General features: G+C 49.9%; 1 protein-coding gene across 8 annotated transcripts in view; it reads left to right on the top strand.

Annotated features, from left to right (window-relative positions):
* celf2 (cugbp, Elav-like family member 2) overlaps positions 1 to 18226 on the top strand; it is a 94075-nt gene that overhangs the window by 26291 nt on the left and 49558 nt on the right. Inside the window, exon 1 of one of the 8 annotated variants that reach the window (XM_061668167.1) lies at positions 4561 to 6234. The exons of the other annotated variants lie outside the window; for them this stretch is intronic. Coding sequence (XP_061524151.1) covers positions 6155 to 6234 — 80 coding nt within the window. The 5' untranslated portion in view covers positions 4561 to 6154. Of the gene's footprint in view, positions 1 to 4560; positions 6235 to 18226 lie in introns of those variants that run through there. 8 annotated transcript variants of the gene reach the window in all.

Genomic DNA, 18226 nt, shown 5'->3' with positions numbered 1-18226 from the left:
CAAAGGTGGCAGGAGGGGGCAGGGTACTCGGACGTGGACTCCCGCAGGCCCGCAAACATAAAAGCGAGAGTCGGGCTGTCACATGGGATTACTTCAGCGCGGTGGACCAGCAGGAAGCAAAGAGGCTAGCGAGAGCCGGCCGGGCGGTCCCTCCGATGGGGGGCGGCCAGAGGGGGGTAGCAGACCTTATTCCTCGGATGTTGTCGTGTTAGTGGAAGCTGAAGAACAGACTTCCCATTCCCAATGACATTCATGCCAAATTGGAAACCTGGATTCTGTTTCTCGTTTCAGAATACAGTCTGGCTCTTATCTCGGTCCTGTCTTCGCTCGTGGAAGCACCACGCTATATTTTCGGAACGCAGAAAAAACATTCCCACGAAGTTGGAAGCGTGTAACTCAGTCTTGTCCTAATCTTGATTAAGTCTGGATCTTATCCTGGTCCGGTCATGGGCTTGATCTGCTCTGGCTATCATCTTTCTCCTGTCTCCACCCGAACTTGTTAGCGCAAGAACCCAAGACCTTGTCCGCGTCTTTAACTTGGTGTTGAACTAGTCGAAGGTGTAAAAGGGCCTTCCCAAACATCTTCCAGTAAAGTTGGAAGCTTGTAACTCAGTGTTGGACCTCGTCTGGCTCTTATCTTGGTCCTGTCTTGACTTACTCTTGGACCTGGTCTGGGTCATATCTCAGTATGGGTCTTTGCCCTGTCTTGGTTCATGTAAGCACCTCTACATTTAAAGAATAGGGGTGCGGGTGGGGCCTTCTCAAAGACATTCCTACAGAGTTGGAAGCTTGTCCAAAAATTGGATTGATTCCCGTTTGGTTGGCAGACTTCTGGTTATGAGACTTATCGGAATGTTGGTGCGTTGCTCTGCGTGTTTTCGGCACCTTTTTCTTTGCATCGGAGCGCTCGCAGCCGCTACAGCGCCGCTTTGCCCTTTAGCTCATTTGCATTTTTTGTATTATTCCACCCACATGCGAATGAATATGTATCATTTGTATTCTTCTCCTCGGTGTCACCCACTGGGAGCCTTTTCAGCCTTTCAGTGGCTCAAAAAAAATCGGAATTATGTTTGCCGCCTGGTGGTGAAGTGTGTTAATCGCGTCTGTATTTAGGATTTTATGACTCCTTTTGTGGAGGTTTGATTCATACGTGAGTCCTTCTTGTCGTCCAGCTCACATTGAATTCAAGTCATTGATTGAAGCCCCCCCCCACATAGACCCTCCCCAAAAATAGCTTCTTCAAACCTTTCATTGTAGTTTGGGACTAAAAGCGTTAAGGAATATAAAAGGCAGTGAGACGGCGGGATTTAAGGACAGAGGCGTCCAACCATGCGGAGCGGGATTTGACATTTTCCCAGCCAACCGACTGAGGCTGCATTTGCGTCCTGGTGATGTGTTTCTTTCCAGCACTTTGGCTTTTGGCCTGCTCTCATTTGAGATGATGGTCCAATGAAGAAATGAGGAAAAAAGAAGAAATGTTTCATCCTCGCAGCATCCCGTCTTGTTTCACAAATCTCCTGAGAGGTTTTCCAGTATTAGTCCTGACCCAGTCTTAGTCTTATCTCGGTCTGGACGTTATGTGGGTCTTATTTCAGTCTTGTCCTGGTCCTTGATTGAGTTGCGTGTCTTGGTCTTGGCCTACTCTGTCTCTTTGCCTTGGTCTGACAGTATCTCGGTCTTGACACCACGTGCTTCTTATTTCAGTCTTGTCCTCGTTCTGTCTCTGACCTAGTCTTTCTCACTCTTGTCCTGGTCCTTGATCAAGTGGGTGTCTTGTCTCAGTTATTCCTTGTCTTGGTCTTGACTCACTTCCCATCTTATTCTTAGTCTTGGGATTGGTTTTGATCTTGATCTTGACTGAGACTTATCACAGTCAGGTTCCTGACTTCATCTGGGTCTTATTTGCATCTTGTCCTCGTCATGTCCCGGTCTTGACCCAGTCATGTGTGTTTTATCTCAGTCTACACTTAATCTGTGTCTCATCTTCCTCTTGTTTGAGTCGAGGTCCTATCTCAGTCTCGTCCTGGTCTTGGTCTAATTTTGGTCCTGTCCTCTTTCTGGTGTTCAACTAGTCTCGCCCTAATGTTTGTCTTGTGCTGGTCTTGGTCGTGTCTTGTTCTTCTAAGCAGAGGTTGAATTTGCATCTTTATTTCATTTTCCACCTTTTCATTTCTCCTCTCATTTGGTACGAGAGCGGAATGAAGAAAACTCGGAAAAAGCCGCTACCCATCTCGTTTCCAAAATGTCCCGACAGGCGGGTTCTGGCGGCGGCCCCCCGGCCGCGACATCGGAACGGGGATGACAACGTGCCGGCTACAAAGCGGGGTCTCGTTAAACAAATATTATTGATGTTTGCAGCTGCTAATTTAGTGCAGACTCGACGCGTCGGCGTCTGAAGAGCCGGCCAATGAAAAGGCTTCTGAGGCCCGCTCTTCATTTGCAATTTGACAGGCTTTCCGTCACTCAACGCCGTCCAGGTTTAAATCTACTTTTTGGGAATAAAACCTTGGTCTTGTCATGTTCTTTGTCTCACTCGTGGGTGCCAGTTGCTCCGTTTTACAGGATTGGATTTATGGCCCGTTTAGTCAGCTTTATGAGCCTCTTTGACAGCAAAAATATGGAAATTAGGGACCCGTCATCGGACAGATAGAGATCGTTTCTTGACCGCTGCCCCGCCCCGACCCGCTCAGTGTGTCTAGCTAATGGGCCAGGGACTATTAGACTTGTTTAATACTCTGATGATACGCTTGTTGGTTTAGCGGCGCCGCCCTGACCCGCTCACTCTTCAAATATGGCCTCCCTGAAGCATTTTTACTCAAGCAGCCGTCACGGGGACCGCCCCCTTCCCCGTCGAAGGGGCCCGCGACAAGGATTTAATCTGCCCGAGCACCTTTTCACTCAGCGGGTGTCAGGCGGGACCGCAACTCTCATACAACGCATGGCCACACTGGGAGGTCGGGCGGGGGGGGAGGCGGCGGGGTGATCGATACGCGCTGTCATAAAGGTGACGGTGAATGAGGGCGGGAGGGAGGGGGGTTTAGGTAGCAATATGAGTTGCGTGAAATTAAAACCGGTGCAAAAAAATGCATCTATATGGAGATAGTTGATGTGGTATGCTTTGGATCATGAGTTCAAACCTTGAAATCTTCTCCAAACAGGGGAAGAACTGAAGACTGAGTTGCGTGAGATGTTGAAGGGTGTAGGGGAAGCCGTAAATATGTCATGTGTACAATTAGTAGGGAGTATGATATTTCTGGCAGTGAATTATAAAAGACTACGTCATGAAATTACACATTACAATCATAATCTCCCATCGAAGTCATATGTCAGCAATAAATGCAAATGAAGAGCTATACATATGGCTAATAATATCACAGTATGCATGTTAAAATGCATCATATTGACTATGCGTCTGCAATATGTATCACGTGTATCCAGGAATTTGCAGGCAGATGTCGTGTCCTCCCTTTTGCGGCTGTGTGTGTGCGCGCCCGCGTTGTTGTTGCCCCACAGGATCAGTGAAGCTGCGCTGCTTTCAAATGAAAATAAATGAGAGGCAGTGACCGCCTCTGCCTGGGTCCCACTTTAATGAGGAAAAGGAGCAGCGAGGGGTGGGGGCAGGGGGGCGCGAGAGATCGGTCCGAATTGGCGACGGCCGAGGGCGGCGTGATGAATGGCGGGGCTCTTCAGAACGGGCGGTGGCGGCCAATTACAGTTGGGGAGCGCTCTGATGCGCCCCAGGTGGAGAAGCCAGAGCCCCCCACCACCACCCCACCCCACACTCGACACCCCCGACATTTGCATGGAGAGGAGAAATCACTTGGCATTCGGGGGGCCTCATTGTGATCCGTGTCGGGGCGGAACGCTCCATTATGCGCTCCATTTGCCTCGATGGAACAGGTCCGGGCGGCACGGCGGCGCAGAGGTATTCTTGTATGGCTCGCAGTTCCGAGGTTCTGAGTTCAAAACCTTCCTGTGTGCAGAGAAAAGCAACACACGAATGATGTCTTTTCCACAAAAGGCTTTCTTCAGGCAGGCAGGCGTTAGTGGTGAGCGCGTGTGCCTCGTAATTTTGCGCTTCACTCAAGCAAACCCAAAATCAGGCGGAATGAATCTTCCCACAAGAACGCATGCTAAATCCAACACCGTGAGCGCCGAACATACAGTCAAAGGCACGGTGACAAATGCCAGCCAGCAGACGTCGGACGGGTCAGCGAGAGCCGCAGGCGGAGTCGGCACGCGATGGCTAACCGCGTTCCCACCAGCACGCTCCACGAGCGTGGGCACGACGAGGGGCCGCGGCGGTGTCTGAGCGCGAGCATCTGCGAACGTCTGCTTCCGCTTCGGCTCAAACGCAGCCGCTTGCCGCGCTCGATTACGGATGCGCGCCTCGTGAAATATTTACGCGTGAAAAGAAAAGATACCCCAAATCCTCGGCGAGGATTTTAGCTTTGATGCTTTCGACTTGCTCATCATCATCAACGCATCGGAAAAACCAGTAACCCTCCGCATATTCGCTGTTCAGCGTTTGCCGAGTTGCCAATTTGCGGACGATTTCTGGGGAGCAGAGGGAGAACTGAAAATCTGCCCTGTCCTGCCTTGACGCTATCTGGTGGCAACTTGGTGCCAAGAAAGCAGTTTGAAGTGAGTCGAGGAGTTTCACTTTGACAAAAGTAGTGTTTTGCCGCAGTCTTGTAGCATCACTCGGCAATTACAAACCTTGTAGGAGCTCGTCAACTCATGCAGAATTCCAATGAGTTTGGGGTACATTTAACTTTGCGTTTTTGCCATTTTAATCATTTTTAAGGGGCGTAGCTACTCTTGGTGATTTTTATTTTTGAATTTGTTTTTTTATTTTGTATACTTTTGAGACCTAACTTCCAACAATAGCGAGGTTTTACTGTCGTCATATTTCCACAAGATCGTACTGTCGTCGTTTGTGTTTCGTGATCATCCGGTATCGCGATGCAACGCAATCAATTCATCCAGAAAAGAAACAATCGGCGCCACGAAACCCTGACGTCTGGCTCCCTATTTACAGCTTTTTCTCTCCTCGTTATTTCCCAAAACGCGACGGCACCTCATATTTCACGGCCAATTAAAGCGACGGCGCCCTAATTGCGTGTTGAAAGCCGCGTCACCTTTCTCACGTCGCTTCAAAGGTTTTGTGGATTTCCGTTGAGCTCAGAGGCTTTTTGGGGGGGAGGGCGCAATCCTGCGAAGAAACAAATCTTCCTTGACGGAGGTAACAATGAAAAGGCATCTGTCTGATTGAGCTTGATCATTTTTGCACTCTGAAAATTCCCAAAACGCAAAATGGTTGAACTCCCAGTAAAGACGGTCTTCCTCCCTCAGGGAGGCCGCTCGTTCCGTTACGCAGCCCCCCCCCGCTTCGTTTTTCGCTCCGACCGGGGAAGAAGTGGGACAACCTGCCAGGCGTGCGGGGAGTGCGGTTAAGTCAGGAAAAGACACACATCCGTTTTCTAGATCCTCAGTTGTGTCGCGGTGGACTTTGGTGAGAGTAGCGGGGCGCACCCGAGACCGTTCGCCAGGCGAGAGACAAACGATGGATTGGTCACCCGCCGCTCTCGGGGCGCGGCGACCAATCGTTGACCGGTCGCCAGTCAATCACTGCCATTCGCAGGTCAACTCTTTTTTGGGTCTTCAAAGAAGCGAAGTTTGCTGTTTTGGGGAAAAAATCCGGAATCCCCGAAGAAGTGGAATGATGGAGTTTGTTTGTGCCAGTCAATGATTCAGACCGTGCGCGCTTCTGCCACGTGCACGCGCAATGGAGAGGAGGGGGCGGGCGCTTGAAGAGCGCCCTCCGAGCCCCCGCCCCTTCACCACTCCGCACCTTGCTCTCGAAGCGAGCGGACACGCGTGTGCGCTCCCTACGCGGAGCGGCGAACGGACACGAAAGACGAGAAGGAAAAAGAAATCGTCCAAATTTTGGGGGGGAAATCAAGAGGATAAAACACATCACCAGGAGGAAGAGGAGGATGTGATGCGCGAATGTGCCGGATAGTCGTCCGTGGGGAGGACGCCCGTCTATTAATCAGCCTGCGCCTGTCCCCTCAACACCCAAAAAAAAAAAAAAAAAAAAAAAAAAAAATATATTCCACCCAAATCCGTTTTGTCCCAATTTTGGAGCAACATGACTTCTGCGTACAATCTGGACTTCCTTCCTGACATGATGGTGCACGACAGCCACCTGCTCGTCCCCCCCGACCGAATGTGAGTTTTGCTTCCTTTTTTGTGTGTGTGGCATCTTTTATTGCTTTCAAGCCATCAATGTGTCCTTGAATGCATCGCGGAGTGTGTCTGTGCTGCTCGCTTGAAGTTGGTCCCGCCCGAGTGTGTGTGCGACACGTGATTTGGTTTTTGTTTTTTTCCGCGGGGGGGGGGGGGGACATTTGTTTGTCCCACGTGTTTCCACCCCGTCCCGTACATGTCCCACTTCCGTCCCCTCGGCTCAGCTGTGATGTTGTTTGGCCGCTATGTGGTGCGTTCAGATGCAAGTGTGAGTGTTCCACTAAGTGTGTGTCGTGCATTCACACATTAACTTGTTCGACAACAACACGCACACACGCACAACAGCACACAAAGACAGTACAAGTGTAGCAGAATGTTCTGCAAGGCCGCACACAGTGAGAGCATATTTGCAGATAAATGCACAGAACCGTCGGATTTGCTATCTGGAACACGAAGAGCCCTTCTCGGAATGCAACATTTCGTGGTCGCTATTGAATGGAGCATGAAGCATCTTTATTGCGATATTGTGTTTTATTCGCAGCATACCATTTATCATATATCTATATATATATATGTGTGTGTGTGGGTGTATATATACATATATATATATGTATATTATATATACGTGTGTATATATGGTCTCCTCACACAACTCGGTGTCACGTTTTGCAGGTTTAAGTCACAGTATGTAACATCGTTAGCTTGCTTCTGGTCATGTAACGTTTAGTGGCGATGTTGTATCGTAGCGTCTTTCTTCGACTGTTATGTTCCAGTGTCATCTTTGAATCGAACAATATTTGTCGTCACGTGCGGCGTCTTGGCTTTCTCACGATGTTTCCCGCAATGTAAATGTCTTCCTCTCTGGTGCGGCAACATGACGTTAACATTTTGCAGCTTTTGTAGCAAATTGTCTTTTGTTGCAATGTAAAATTGAGCAGCTGTCGTACAACCGATTTTCGAAACAAAAGCTACCATCGTTCTCCAGTTGTATTGGCTTTGTCGTTTTGTCGCTTCTTGTTACTTCAGCGGTTTTCTCCTCACGCAACAAATTGTACGTTTGACTTAACGTGAAATGAATCAGCCGTCTTGTCACGTTATCTTTTTTCGTCACCCAAATGAGCGTCTTTCCGTACAAGGTAACATGTAGCATCTTGTGACAAATTGCGTGTGTGTCGTCATATAAAATTGAGTAGCCTTCTTATGGCACGTCGCATCTTCCTGGTGTCAGCTGGAGGCCGGCGCTCGCCTCCCGGTGCCCGTCATGCGAATGCGCGACGCCGAGGAGGCGGACGGCTCGGCGCAGATAGCGCGAAGCCCGATTTACCCCGACACACCGCCCCACTCGCGATGTTCACCGCGCTCGCCGACTTGTACTCCTGCCTGATTCCCACCTTGCGATGTTTCTTGTAACCTGATTTAAAAAAAAAAAAAATCATAGATTCTTAAGTTATATCTTTTATTATCACTTTAAAGCTCGCCGAAGTCGTTGTTTGGCGTTTGTTTTACCAACGTACGAACGAACGTCGCTGTGCTAGTTACGGTGCATCTTTTCTGCAATGTAACATGCGCTTATGTAACTTTGTGTCGCACAAAGTATCGATTCAACGTGACCTTCTCGGAACTTTGCGACGTTGTTGCGTCACATTCCGATGTTCTTTTTCTCGCTATGTAACAGTTGTTTTTTCCCCTCCGATTAGAACACAGTTGTGTCGTTGTGTCATACGTCAAAAGGATCAAATGTGTGTCATGTAACTTTTTGTTGCCTTTCTCGTAATGTTGCAGGTTTCTTGTTACGTAGCATTTGAATGATGATTTTCTTGCTACGTGTAACGTTGCGGTATTGTCACAGTGTAGCAATTCATGTCCATGTTCCGTAGCCTCGTCTTTGCATTTCTTTTTCATGCCGTAACCTTTTTCTTGCCACATTGTAGCTTTTCTTGTCCCCGTTACATTGTCACCAGAGCTTTCTTACGTGGAAACGTCGCAGTTTTGCTGCAGTGTATTCATTCATGTCACGTGATGTGACTTTTCTGCTATTGTAACGTAGCTTATATGTAATCTATTTCATGTTGTTGCGGTAATGTGAAATCTGTTGTCGAAAAGACGTTTGTGAACGTTTTGTCTTCACGTCACGGCGTTTTCTTTTGTGGCATGTTGCGGAATTCTCGCAGTGTCGCAATCAATGGAGCATTTTGTGGTTTCTCTCCTATTTGAAGGTGGACGTAATGTCATCTTTTTCGCATTCTTGCCTTAATGTGACATTTGTCATAAATGAGACATTTGTAACGCTTTTCTGAATGATTTTTATGAAGGTATTCACAGCTTTTGTTATGACAGTTGGTTTGAATCTCATCTTGGTTGCTATGTAACATGTTTGTGCTCATGTAACGTTTCTGGCGCACTCGTAGGCTCTTCCGGATCCTCCTGATGCGCTTCCCGTCTTCATTCGGCACGCCCGAGATCTCGTTCCGGCCGAGCGCTCCCGACGTGGGCCCGGACGGACGTGAGCTGGCGTCACATTAGCGCCGCTTCGTTCCGGCGGGCAGCGCCAACGTGACGGGGAGCTCAAGCGGAAGAGCGCCACCTCTGCCCCCTCGCGCGCCGACTGTCAATCCCGGGATTTCAGCTCTTCTCTGGGAAAGACGTGACCCGCGTTCCCCCTCGCTACCTCCCCGATGCCGCAGATCTCCCGTCGAGCTTCCTCGCGGTCCAAACACAGCGCGAGGAAACTCGGCGGTGGGGCACGGAGGTCTTCCACGGGCCTTATTCGCCGCGGCGTAGCGTTACTTGCCGACGCGAATTCTTAACGAGCCGTACCGGACCCGTTGAGGCACGACACGCTGCTGTTTTTAAGCCGTCTTTAACCTTTTTGTTCACGTCGGGGGCGCTATTGTAATTATTTCTGGGATGTGAACTACCTAAACGCGTCTGGAAAAACTGCGTGTTGAATTGTTTACTGTCCATCAAGCGAACTCCTTGAATTTGAATTGCACAATGCGGGCAGGCTGCCGTCTCTCGACTCTTCCCAGCGGCGACGTTCCTCCTTTCGGGAATACTCCACTTCCAACAACAAGAACCACGAGCGGTCAACACGCAATCGCGCCACGTTTCCCGCTGTCCTGCCGCTCGTCAAGCTCAAATAGGTCAAGTTGTGTTTTGCGCACTGGTCGCCATTTTGTGACATCAGCGTGTTGTCGTGGCTAGCTTAGCATTTGTTTGTGACAGCTTGCTGCTACGTGGATACCGTTTTGTGACATCACCACCATGCGGTTGTTTTTTTGTGTGCGCTACATTGGGGCTAGCTGCGGGTTAGCGTTGATCGCTCGTGGTGTTGTGACATCACTATCCTCTTGTGACATCATCACGACGGTGTAACTTATGGGGGTTAGCTGCATCACGGTTCGCTGAACGTTAGCGTTTGAACTTTGGCGGCTTGTTTATCGTGCGTTAAAGTGTGACTCCGTGTTCCCTCTCTCACGAAGCGTGTGAGTAAGATGCGCTGAATGTTTTTCTTCCGAGAGTGTTTATCGGGCAGCCTCGAGAGAAGTGGCGTGCTTTTTAGCAGCGCGTGCGCTCCTCTTGACGTTCTTCGTGTTCCCGGGCTTCCGGAAAATGCAAATGCACAATGAACCCTCTCTTCCTCACGTATCGTCCTCTTCCTCCCAGGGATCATCAATAGTCCACCGCGGGGAAAGCTTACCCACTCAGTTTTTTTCCTCTTCATCTCCTCTCCTCTTTTGCGCTCTCTCGCTCTCTCTCTCTCTCTCCGTCCGTGGCCATCGAAGCATGCAAAACGATTCCTGCCGTCAAGCTTCCATCCAGTCTGAGAGCGGCTCATTACGGCACCGGAGGAAAGGAATTCCGGATTAGGGCCCGGAGAGAGAGAGAGACGTCGGAATAGCTGAGAGGGATCGACACATCTCCACAGTTTTGCATTTGAGGCTAAAATTCACGAGAGAAAAAATGCTGGTTGATGGACACAAGTGGAATGTGTGACGCTGTCATGTTAAGGGCAAAAGTATCGACTTGTTGGTGTCGCGAACGAACCATTATCGCTGGCGGCGGCGGACTCTTGCACAGCGGTTGTTGTTCATGTTTAATATACGTAAATATATACGTTTAAACACAATGAAAGAGAGCAAGCGCAATGGATAACAGAAATGCAAAAAAATCTGCGCTAAAGCGGGACCGCGAAGTGTGAACCCCCGATCTGTAATAATATACTGTATGTCATATGTGATGATATTATTATGCATGAACATAATGACATAGAATGTAATTGAGAGTCCTCGTGGTGTGCGCTATTCAGCCACCGGGCAGCAGTACGATAGTCACGCGGACGACGAAAACGACTTTCGCAACTGCTGCGACTCAATAAGCTACAGTAAAAGTCGTTCTTCACAGAAGATAAAGAATACGTTCCTGTCATTGTTATGATCTGGCGACACGTGTTGCCGCACTGTTTGTGTTTAAGAATCAGTTGTTTGAATGCTACCACGATTTCAATGCTAATTTCGTTAGCCTGTCTGTGGTGTTTGACATTAAGTGTTAGCATGAAGCTAGTGGACTTCAAGTTTTGTGGTTGTTTGAAATACTAAAATAATTTGTGTTTCTGTCGTTTGACAGTAAACCTGAAATTTGAGACTTTTTGAAGGATTGCGGACCGTTTGCCAAACTGCTGTTTGCTGTGAAGTGGGTTGAGTTCACCGCCGTCATTCAACGCTTTTATGGAACGAACGACAGCTTGTATCGCGAAAAACCTGTGCGCCGTGTCACTGGATCACAAGGCACCGCCACCGAAATTCCCGAACTCGACTTCCCAAGGAAATTTACTGGAAAATGTCCACCCCTTTTGCAGCCCGCGAGGTGTCTCGATACTTTTGTGCGTGTGGCGTGAAGGAGAAAATTCCCACGTTGCGTCGTGTTATCGAAGCCAGCACAGATTCAAATGACTTATTGGGAATCAAACCCGCGGCCAGAGCGTCGGGTGAACGTCGCGAAGGTCTCGTAAATCCCCGTCTCGTAATCGGGTCTGCTTAGTATGGACGTTGCGGCGGCGCGACGTGAGCGCGCATAAACCGCGAGCGGCGGCCGTGGTCCCGTCAGGTGTAACCTTGACCGCAACCGGCGGGTGTGAATGCTAATCCGAAGCGAGGGCGCCATCTTTGTTTCAGTCCCTCGTCGTCGGATGGCTTCGTTGGAATTGTGTTCAAGATTTTTTCAAAATGATAAATAAAAATCATTGTGGTTCATCTATCGACGCGTCCAAACGGATTTTCGTCCTCCGTTCCGATGCATACACAAACCGAAATTGTCGTTGCGCGACTAGAGGACAAAGCAAGGAAACCAAAAGAATTGTTTTTAAAATAGCAGCCCATGGTATTTGTTGCTTTTGATGATATTTAATTTTGATATTTGTCATGTTTTCGATACGTTTGTGTTTTTTTTAATTGTATTGTGTTTTTAACTCATTTTTGGGTGCGGAATCCAAAACTGATCTGGGTTTTTCTCTATCACGTCAAGTTTTTGAACGATAGGATCCCCGTTTTCTTCAAAAAATGTATGTATCGATGTAAATAAAAGACGAGGGTGGAATAGTTCCAAGCTTTGGAAACTAAAACAAACAGCATGAAACGAAGTAGAATTTACGACGGTAGGCCCATGGTTACAAGGTTAAGAGAAAAGCCAGCACAAATCCTCTTAATTCCTACTGTGCTAGCTTTCTGTTTGCTGATACTGATCGGACTGACCGAGCGGGAGCTGCACTCAGTTGTCTCAATTGTGACTGCACAAACAAGTTGCCACGTAGCTCGAGATGAGTCCAATCGGAATTAGCTGGCAAGTCGGACGACAGCGAGTCAGTGGAATTTTGCTTATCTGGAGGGTAAACTGTGGAGAAAAAAACCTGACGTGCTCGGGAAAAAGCCGACTGCTGTTTTGGAATCAGCGTGCCGATTTTAGCTTTAATCGGCATAAAAATCGAACTCAACAGAAAAGTTTGCATGTTCTCCCCGTGCCTGCGTGGCTTTCCTCCCACGTCCCCAAAACGTGCATGTTAGGTTGATTGACAACTCTAAATTGCCCGTAGGTGTGACTGTGAGTGCGAACGGTTGTTTGTTTGTATGTGCCCTGCGATTGGCTGGGCACCAGTTCTGGGTGTACCCCGCCTCCTGCCCGATGATAGCCGGGATGGGCTCCGTGCTTCTCCCGCGTGAGGAGAAGCATCACGACCCCGTTTTGGCCCAGCGCCCTCATTCTGACATCCCCGTCGACGCGGGTCAATAACGGCGCTCAGAGGGACGCCTGCGGGCGCACCAAAACGCAAGCTCGCGATCCCGCCGCCGGTCCAATTTGTTCCTCGAGTGGACCCGGCGGAGGATCAGCGCGTCCGGGGCGGGTTGCGTCATTCTGTGTTGCGGCGGGATTTTGCAGATTAGCGGCGTTTGATCCCGACGCGCGATCCGAGCGGCTCATTTGCGGGGAGGGACCGGATGTTGATCGGCGGCGCGATACGACACTTAAGGGAGCGCTTGAAGAGTTGGCGCACGCATTTCGTCGTCGCCGCCAGCTTTGCTCAAATGCAAAAATGTCGTTTGTTGATTCATGGCCGCCGCGCACGTCGGCGCTATTTTTAACCGGTGCAACAAACACGATACGTGTCGGGTGGCGCGTTCAACTCCGTTCTTGTGTCATGTGAGCTGTGACGCAAAGACGGGTTGGGACAGAAACGTGTGCGCGCGCGGCAGCGTGTTTGTGGGCAGCAGACGGGAATCTGATCACCAGTGAGCGCGTACATGCGGGTTGTATTTATTTTTTTGACTTTAATGTTCTCTGGTAATATTATATTTATTTGAATTGTTTTTATTTTTGGGCGTTTTATTTTCATATTTATTTTCATTTTTTTATTTCATCAATGAATCCTTCTGTTTGATAATCTCTTCTAATTGTTGTTTAATTTTTGATATTTTATTTTCATTTGATCGCTTTTGATTCATTTGATGATTCATTTTGTATTTTGTTATATTTGTACTTTATCATATATAATATACAGCATATTATAATTCTTTGTATTTTCGCCAGCGGCACGGCGGGCGACTGGTGAGAGCGTCCGCCTCACAGTTCTGAGGACCGGGGTTCAATCCCCGGCCGCGCCTGCGTGGGCACGCAGGTTCCCTCCCACATCCCCAAAACGTGCACGCTCGGTTGATTGAAGACTCTAAATTCGCCCGTAGGTGTGAATGGGAGTGCGAACGGTTGTTTGTTTGTAATGTGCCCTGCGATTGGCCGGCGACCGGTTCAGGGCGTAGCCCGCCTCCTGCCCGATGATAGCCGGGATGGGCTCCCGGCGCTCCCGCGACCCTTGTGAGGGTCAGCGGCTCAGAAAACGGATGGCTCGATGAATTTTCGCCATTTCGTTTGTCTTATTTCACATATATTTATGCTTTAATAAAAATGGTTTATGTTTTTGGCATGTTTTCCTTTGTTATTTCCAAAAACCGTTTTGTGGTTTTTTTTCAAATGTGTCATCCTTTTTTATTTGCCTTTTATTGTGCGGATGTTGTTTTATTCCATTTCCACGGCAGCCCGTTTAGTCAGCAAACGAGTTGGGCCTGATTTCGTTGGCTTGTCGGGACATGAAAAGTACAAATGATCAACTTCGATCCTCCCTAAAATCGTCACTTGCTAGTTTCCAGCGAGGCCTCCAAGGGAGCAAGTGCGAGGAAGCGAGCGCGTGTCGGTACGCGCCGCCGCCACGCTAATTGCTTTATGTTGCGTTCATGTGCTCGTTTATCTTCACATCGCCAATGATGGGATGGGATGGAGGCGAGCCGTGTGCACGCGCCTCGCCGGGCTGCTGCTTCACGAGTTGGATTTCTTTTCAAATCCGCGTTGCCCATTGTGTCGCAACGTGCTCCGTGTGCACGCCTGTGTGAGTAACAACCGCCTCACGGCTTCACGTTTTACTGGAGCCTCTCTCGGCAGGAAACGTGAACCGAGTGCAACTTCTGCTGGTGTTTCCGTGACCCCGGAATGTTGCGACTAACAGAGTTGCACGCATCCTTAAAACGTGAAACTGGAGGCTCCGTGTATGAATTTCTCCTGCAAGAAACGAGATGGCCCTGAGGTTTTCGCGGCCTTCGCTGGCTAACTGAGCTTGGACCATCGCCAAAAGAGTCGAGATGGAGGCTCGGTGTAAGAAACAATGAAGTTGTGATCATACCTGCAATCATCAAGACAGAGGCCACGTGATTTCATTTCTACTGCAGCCCCTTTTAGGCAGGGAATGAATTGCTCCCGCTTTATGTTTCAAATAATCAGAATCAGCCCGAACGCGTGAAACGGAAGTGTGGATGTGTCCTGCTGCCGCTTCCGGCAGGAAACCACTCGAACCGACGACAGTGGGGTTTTTTTCCCTGAAGGTCGTCTTCCCATGAGCAGGCAGACCCGACATCACGTTAGCGAGACTGCCTCGAACGTGGAATATTGTCAGGAAGCAGACGGATAGACGTAACCCTCTAACAGCGTGTCATCTTCTGCCGCTCATGTCAAGTGGGAACAGATCCGAGCAGGCGGCGGCGGGTTGGTGGGAAGAGGTAATAACGCCGCGTGCTCCCCTCACACGGATCTCTTCCCGTTCCGCTGTGAAGAATGGCGAATAATCGGAGATTCTGCTGAGGCGCCAAGTACAATCAAATTAATAACTTCGGTTGCAACCAGCACAACACACGATTCATCGTATTCCTCCCTAAGATAGTCAATACCGAGGCCCCATAGGTGGCTTTCTGTTGAGGCAGAAAACAAGTCGGATATCGACTCATAACTGGGAGACCAAATTGTCGTGGTTCCTTTGCAAAGTTTGCTTCAACTCTCGCTGATCCCGTCTGTCGCCGGACTTTGTTCTGCCTTTGTTCCTCCTTCAAAGGAGGCATCCAGTAGAACGCGACGCGGCAGCAAATATTCTTCATCTGGCACTCGGAAGGTTCTGGAATGGAGCCCGAGACTTTTTTAGGACACAATGAAGTCAATCCGGAAAGGATTGACTTCGCCTCGCATCCCCCAAGTATTCCCTCCGGAAGCTCGGCTTTCCTTCATTTTGCTCTCATTTTGCTTGCCGCTCGCTGCGAGGCGCCTTCAATCAAGCGGCGCCTCATTAGGGCGGCCGGCCGCCTCACCTGCGCCGCCCTAATGACGGCGCCCCATCCCGTCTTGTATTGCCCCCGCCGCCATTTAGCGGCGCGTGTTTTGTTTGCTCGTTAACTTTGTCGCCGAATCAAAGCGGCTTCGGAGGGCAAATTAGCGCGCTACCTATTAGCGCCTTCGCCTCGCCAACGCCGCGCCGACTCAACGGGAGGCCCGGCGTTGCGGACGGCCAGTTTGAAGGAGCGGGTTGTGAGCGACAGCCGCGGCCCGTTTAGGCTTCAGGGGATTAAATGAACTATGAGGCGCGCCGCCTAGCTAGTCGCGCGGATCGTCGAGGGGAGCGTGACGCCGCTTTTGCCGCTCGGCGAGCGGCAAAAGCGGCCGCGAGCCGTGAGTGGCGGCCGACGGCCGTTGTGGGCTGCCAAGAATGACTGGCCGTCTTCCCCTTGTGGCCGCTGCCAAAGAGAGAGAGAGAGAGAGAGAGAGAGACGTGCACAAACACACACAAGTGTTGGAGGTTTTTAGTTCACTTTTTGAAAACTAGAGCAATTGCAACACACTGTGTGTGTGTGTGTGTGTGTGTGCCGGCGGTGTTCATACAAGCGTCACGAACTCGCAGCGCCTGAGGCGCACACGCGCGCACAGATGCCGTGAGCCACATCAAATCTCAGCCGGTCGGACCGAAAGCTTTCAGGCTGCACACGCGCACATGAACGCACGCACACACACTGACTGCAAACAGTGACACGGCAGCTAGCGTTCGCTTCCGCCATTTCCGCCGCAGAACGCGGCTGTCGGCCTTAGCGCTTAGCTTAGCGCCTTCATCTGCTGAGGATTAGCATGCGGCGCTAGCCGGGGCGACGCACACACAGACACACGCACGTCATGCAATGTGTGTTTGTCTGTGTGTTGGGCTGTTTACGAAACGCAGTTTTGGAAGGAGCACAAGTGCATTTTGAATTTCTCAATGATATCTCATCTTTCTGCTGCAGCCCGTTTCGGCAGCAAACTACTTCCTACGGCAGCCCATTTAGGCGGGGAACATTTCAATGAATTGCACTTGCAGCGAGTTGCCCCATTATGCTCAAGATGGAGTGACAACAAACGAACAAACAATGAATCGTCCCTGAAGTATTAACGACGGAGGCTACTTGAGTGTTTGTACTGCGGCCCGTTTAGGCGGCGAACAACTAATTGCGCCCGCTGCTAGCACCCATTATGTTGAAGATGTAGCGACTATAACAACAAATATTCATTGTCCCTGAAGTAGTTAAGAGGGAGGCCAAGGAAATGTTTCTACCGCAGCCCGTTGAGGCAGCCAACAAGAAGAATATCAGAATTGTTTTTGTCTGTTCCAGTGTTTTGGTGTGGGCGCCGCCATTGTCTTGTTGAAAGGACACCGAGCGGGAGGAGGAGGGTGTCACTTTTTGAACGGCCAATGCCGTTTGCCCGAGAGCTCCCGGGAGGAGGGTGGGATGAGAAGGGAACGTCAGGTGGCGGGTGCGAGACGCTCGCTCGCTCGCCCGCCAGCCAGCCAGGGCACCCTTGGGTGACATTCGTGCGCGCGCGTGCATGTTAGTGCGAGTGTGTGTGAATTTGTCTGTCTGTGTGCGAGAGAAAGTGAGTAATGGCCTCCGATATCTCCCGTCTCTCTTGTCTCGTCCTTCTTCTGCTACTTCATTACACATCATCAATCTCATCATCGGGTGTGGGTGCGAGTGAGAGAGTGAATGAATGAGTGGCAGATCCTGTTCGAGCTGGTATCTGTGCGAGAGTGCCTGTGTGTGCGTTTTTTTAGCGGGAGAGAGTTTGCGACACATGCTACCAAACGTCGCTGCGAGCGTGTTTGGCGGCGTAATTCAGCGGCGCGCTCAAAAGGAATCGTTACTCAGGTGACAGAATGGAGGCGGTCGGTCTCGCGCCTCCCCTCTGGGAAATTCCATGCCTATTACTGCTAACAAAGCAGAACGGATGCCGCTTTCTGTTAAAGCGCCGCCGCGAAAGCGCCTGGCTGACAGGAAGTCGGTTCGGGACCGCGGGTCGACCCGCGAAAGACGGCGCGGACTTGGTCTTTGCCAAAGTGGCGGAGCTCGCGAAGCGACAATGCTGTCGACCACGTCGGGATGTGCCGTGACTCCCGACTATTGTAACTATCGACCACGCGGTAGTTGTTCATGACCATCTGCAATGAAAATGTGAGACCCCTTACTGCTGACCAGTGACCGTGTCAATGTGACACAAAGAACCCACGGGACCATAATTATGACACATTGAAATATTTGTGCTTGTTGCCACTTCATCACATCCACTTAGAAAAAGGTTGCGCCTTGAAAATAAAAGAAACAACTTGAGGACTAACCGGCGTCACCGCGTCGACTCATGAGTGACTCGTAATTAGAGAAATAATGAAAGCATCATAAACGATAACGCTGGCAGCTCGTTGCGCTGTGACGGAACCATCGACCGTGATTCAGGCGCTCTCTAATTGCTCCGAGAACACACACGCGCGTCACATGACGGAACATGGCCGCCCGCCCGGGTGGTATAACCTTGACTCGTCTATTCCTGGCCGGCCAATTAGAGCGGGATCTCTCATTAAGGCGCGCTCCTCGCTTCCTCGTTTCCTGGGATTCGGGCAGTCGATTAAAGCTGGACCAAGATTTCAAACGGTCATTGGAGGATAAAAAAAAAAAAAAAAACGGTCAGTCTTCATGTCGTAAAGAAAACTGCTGCTGAAATTACAGAATTGTAATCTGAGGTTCATTTGTCACTTTTGTCATTTTCAAGACAAAAAGACAGCAGTTATTCCGGACACTGCTTACTAGCTCGACTG

Source organism: Phycodurus eques, chromosome 22 (assembly GCF_024500275.1).
Source record: "Phycodurus eques isolate BA_2022a chromosome 22, UOR_Pequ_1.1, whole genome shotgun sequence".
Lineage (NCBI taxonomy): Eukaryota > Metazoa > Chordata > Actinopteri > Syngnathiformes > Syngnathidae > Phycodurus > Phycodurus eques.
This window is presented reverse-complemented; position numbering and strand designations above follow the sequence as displayed.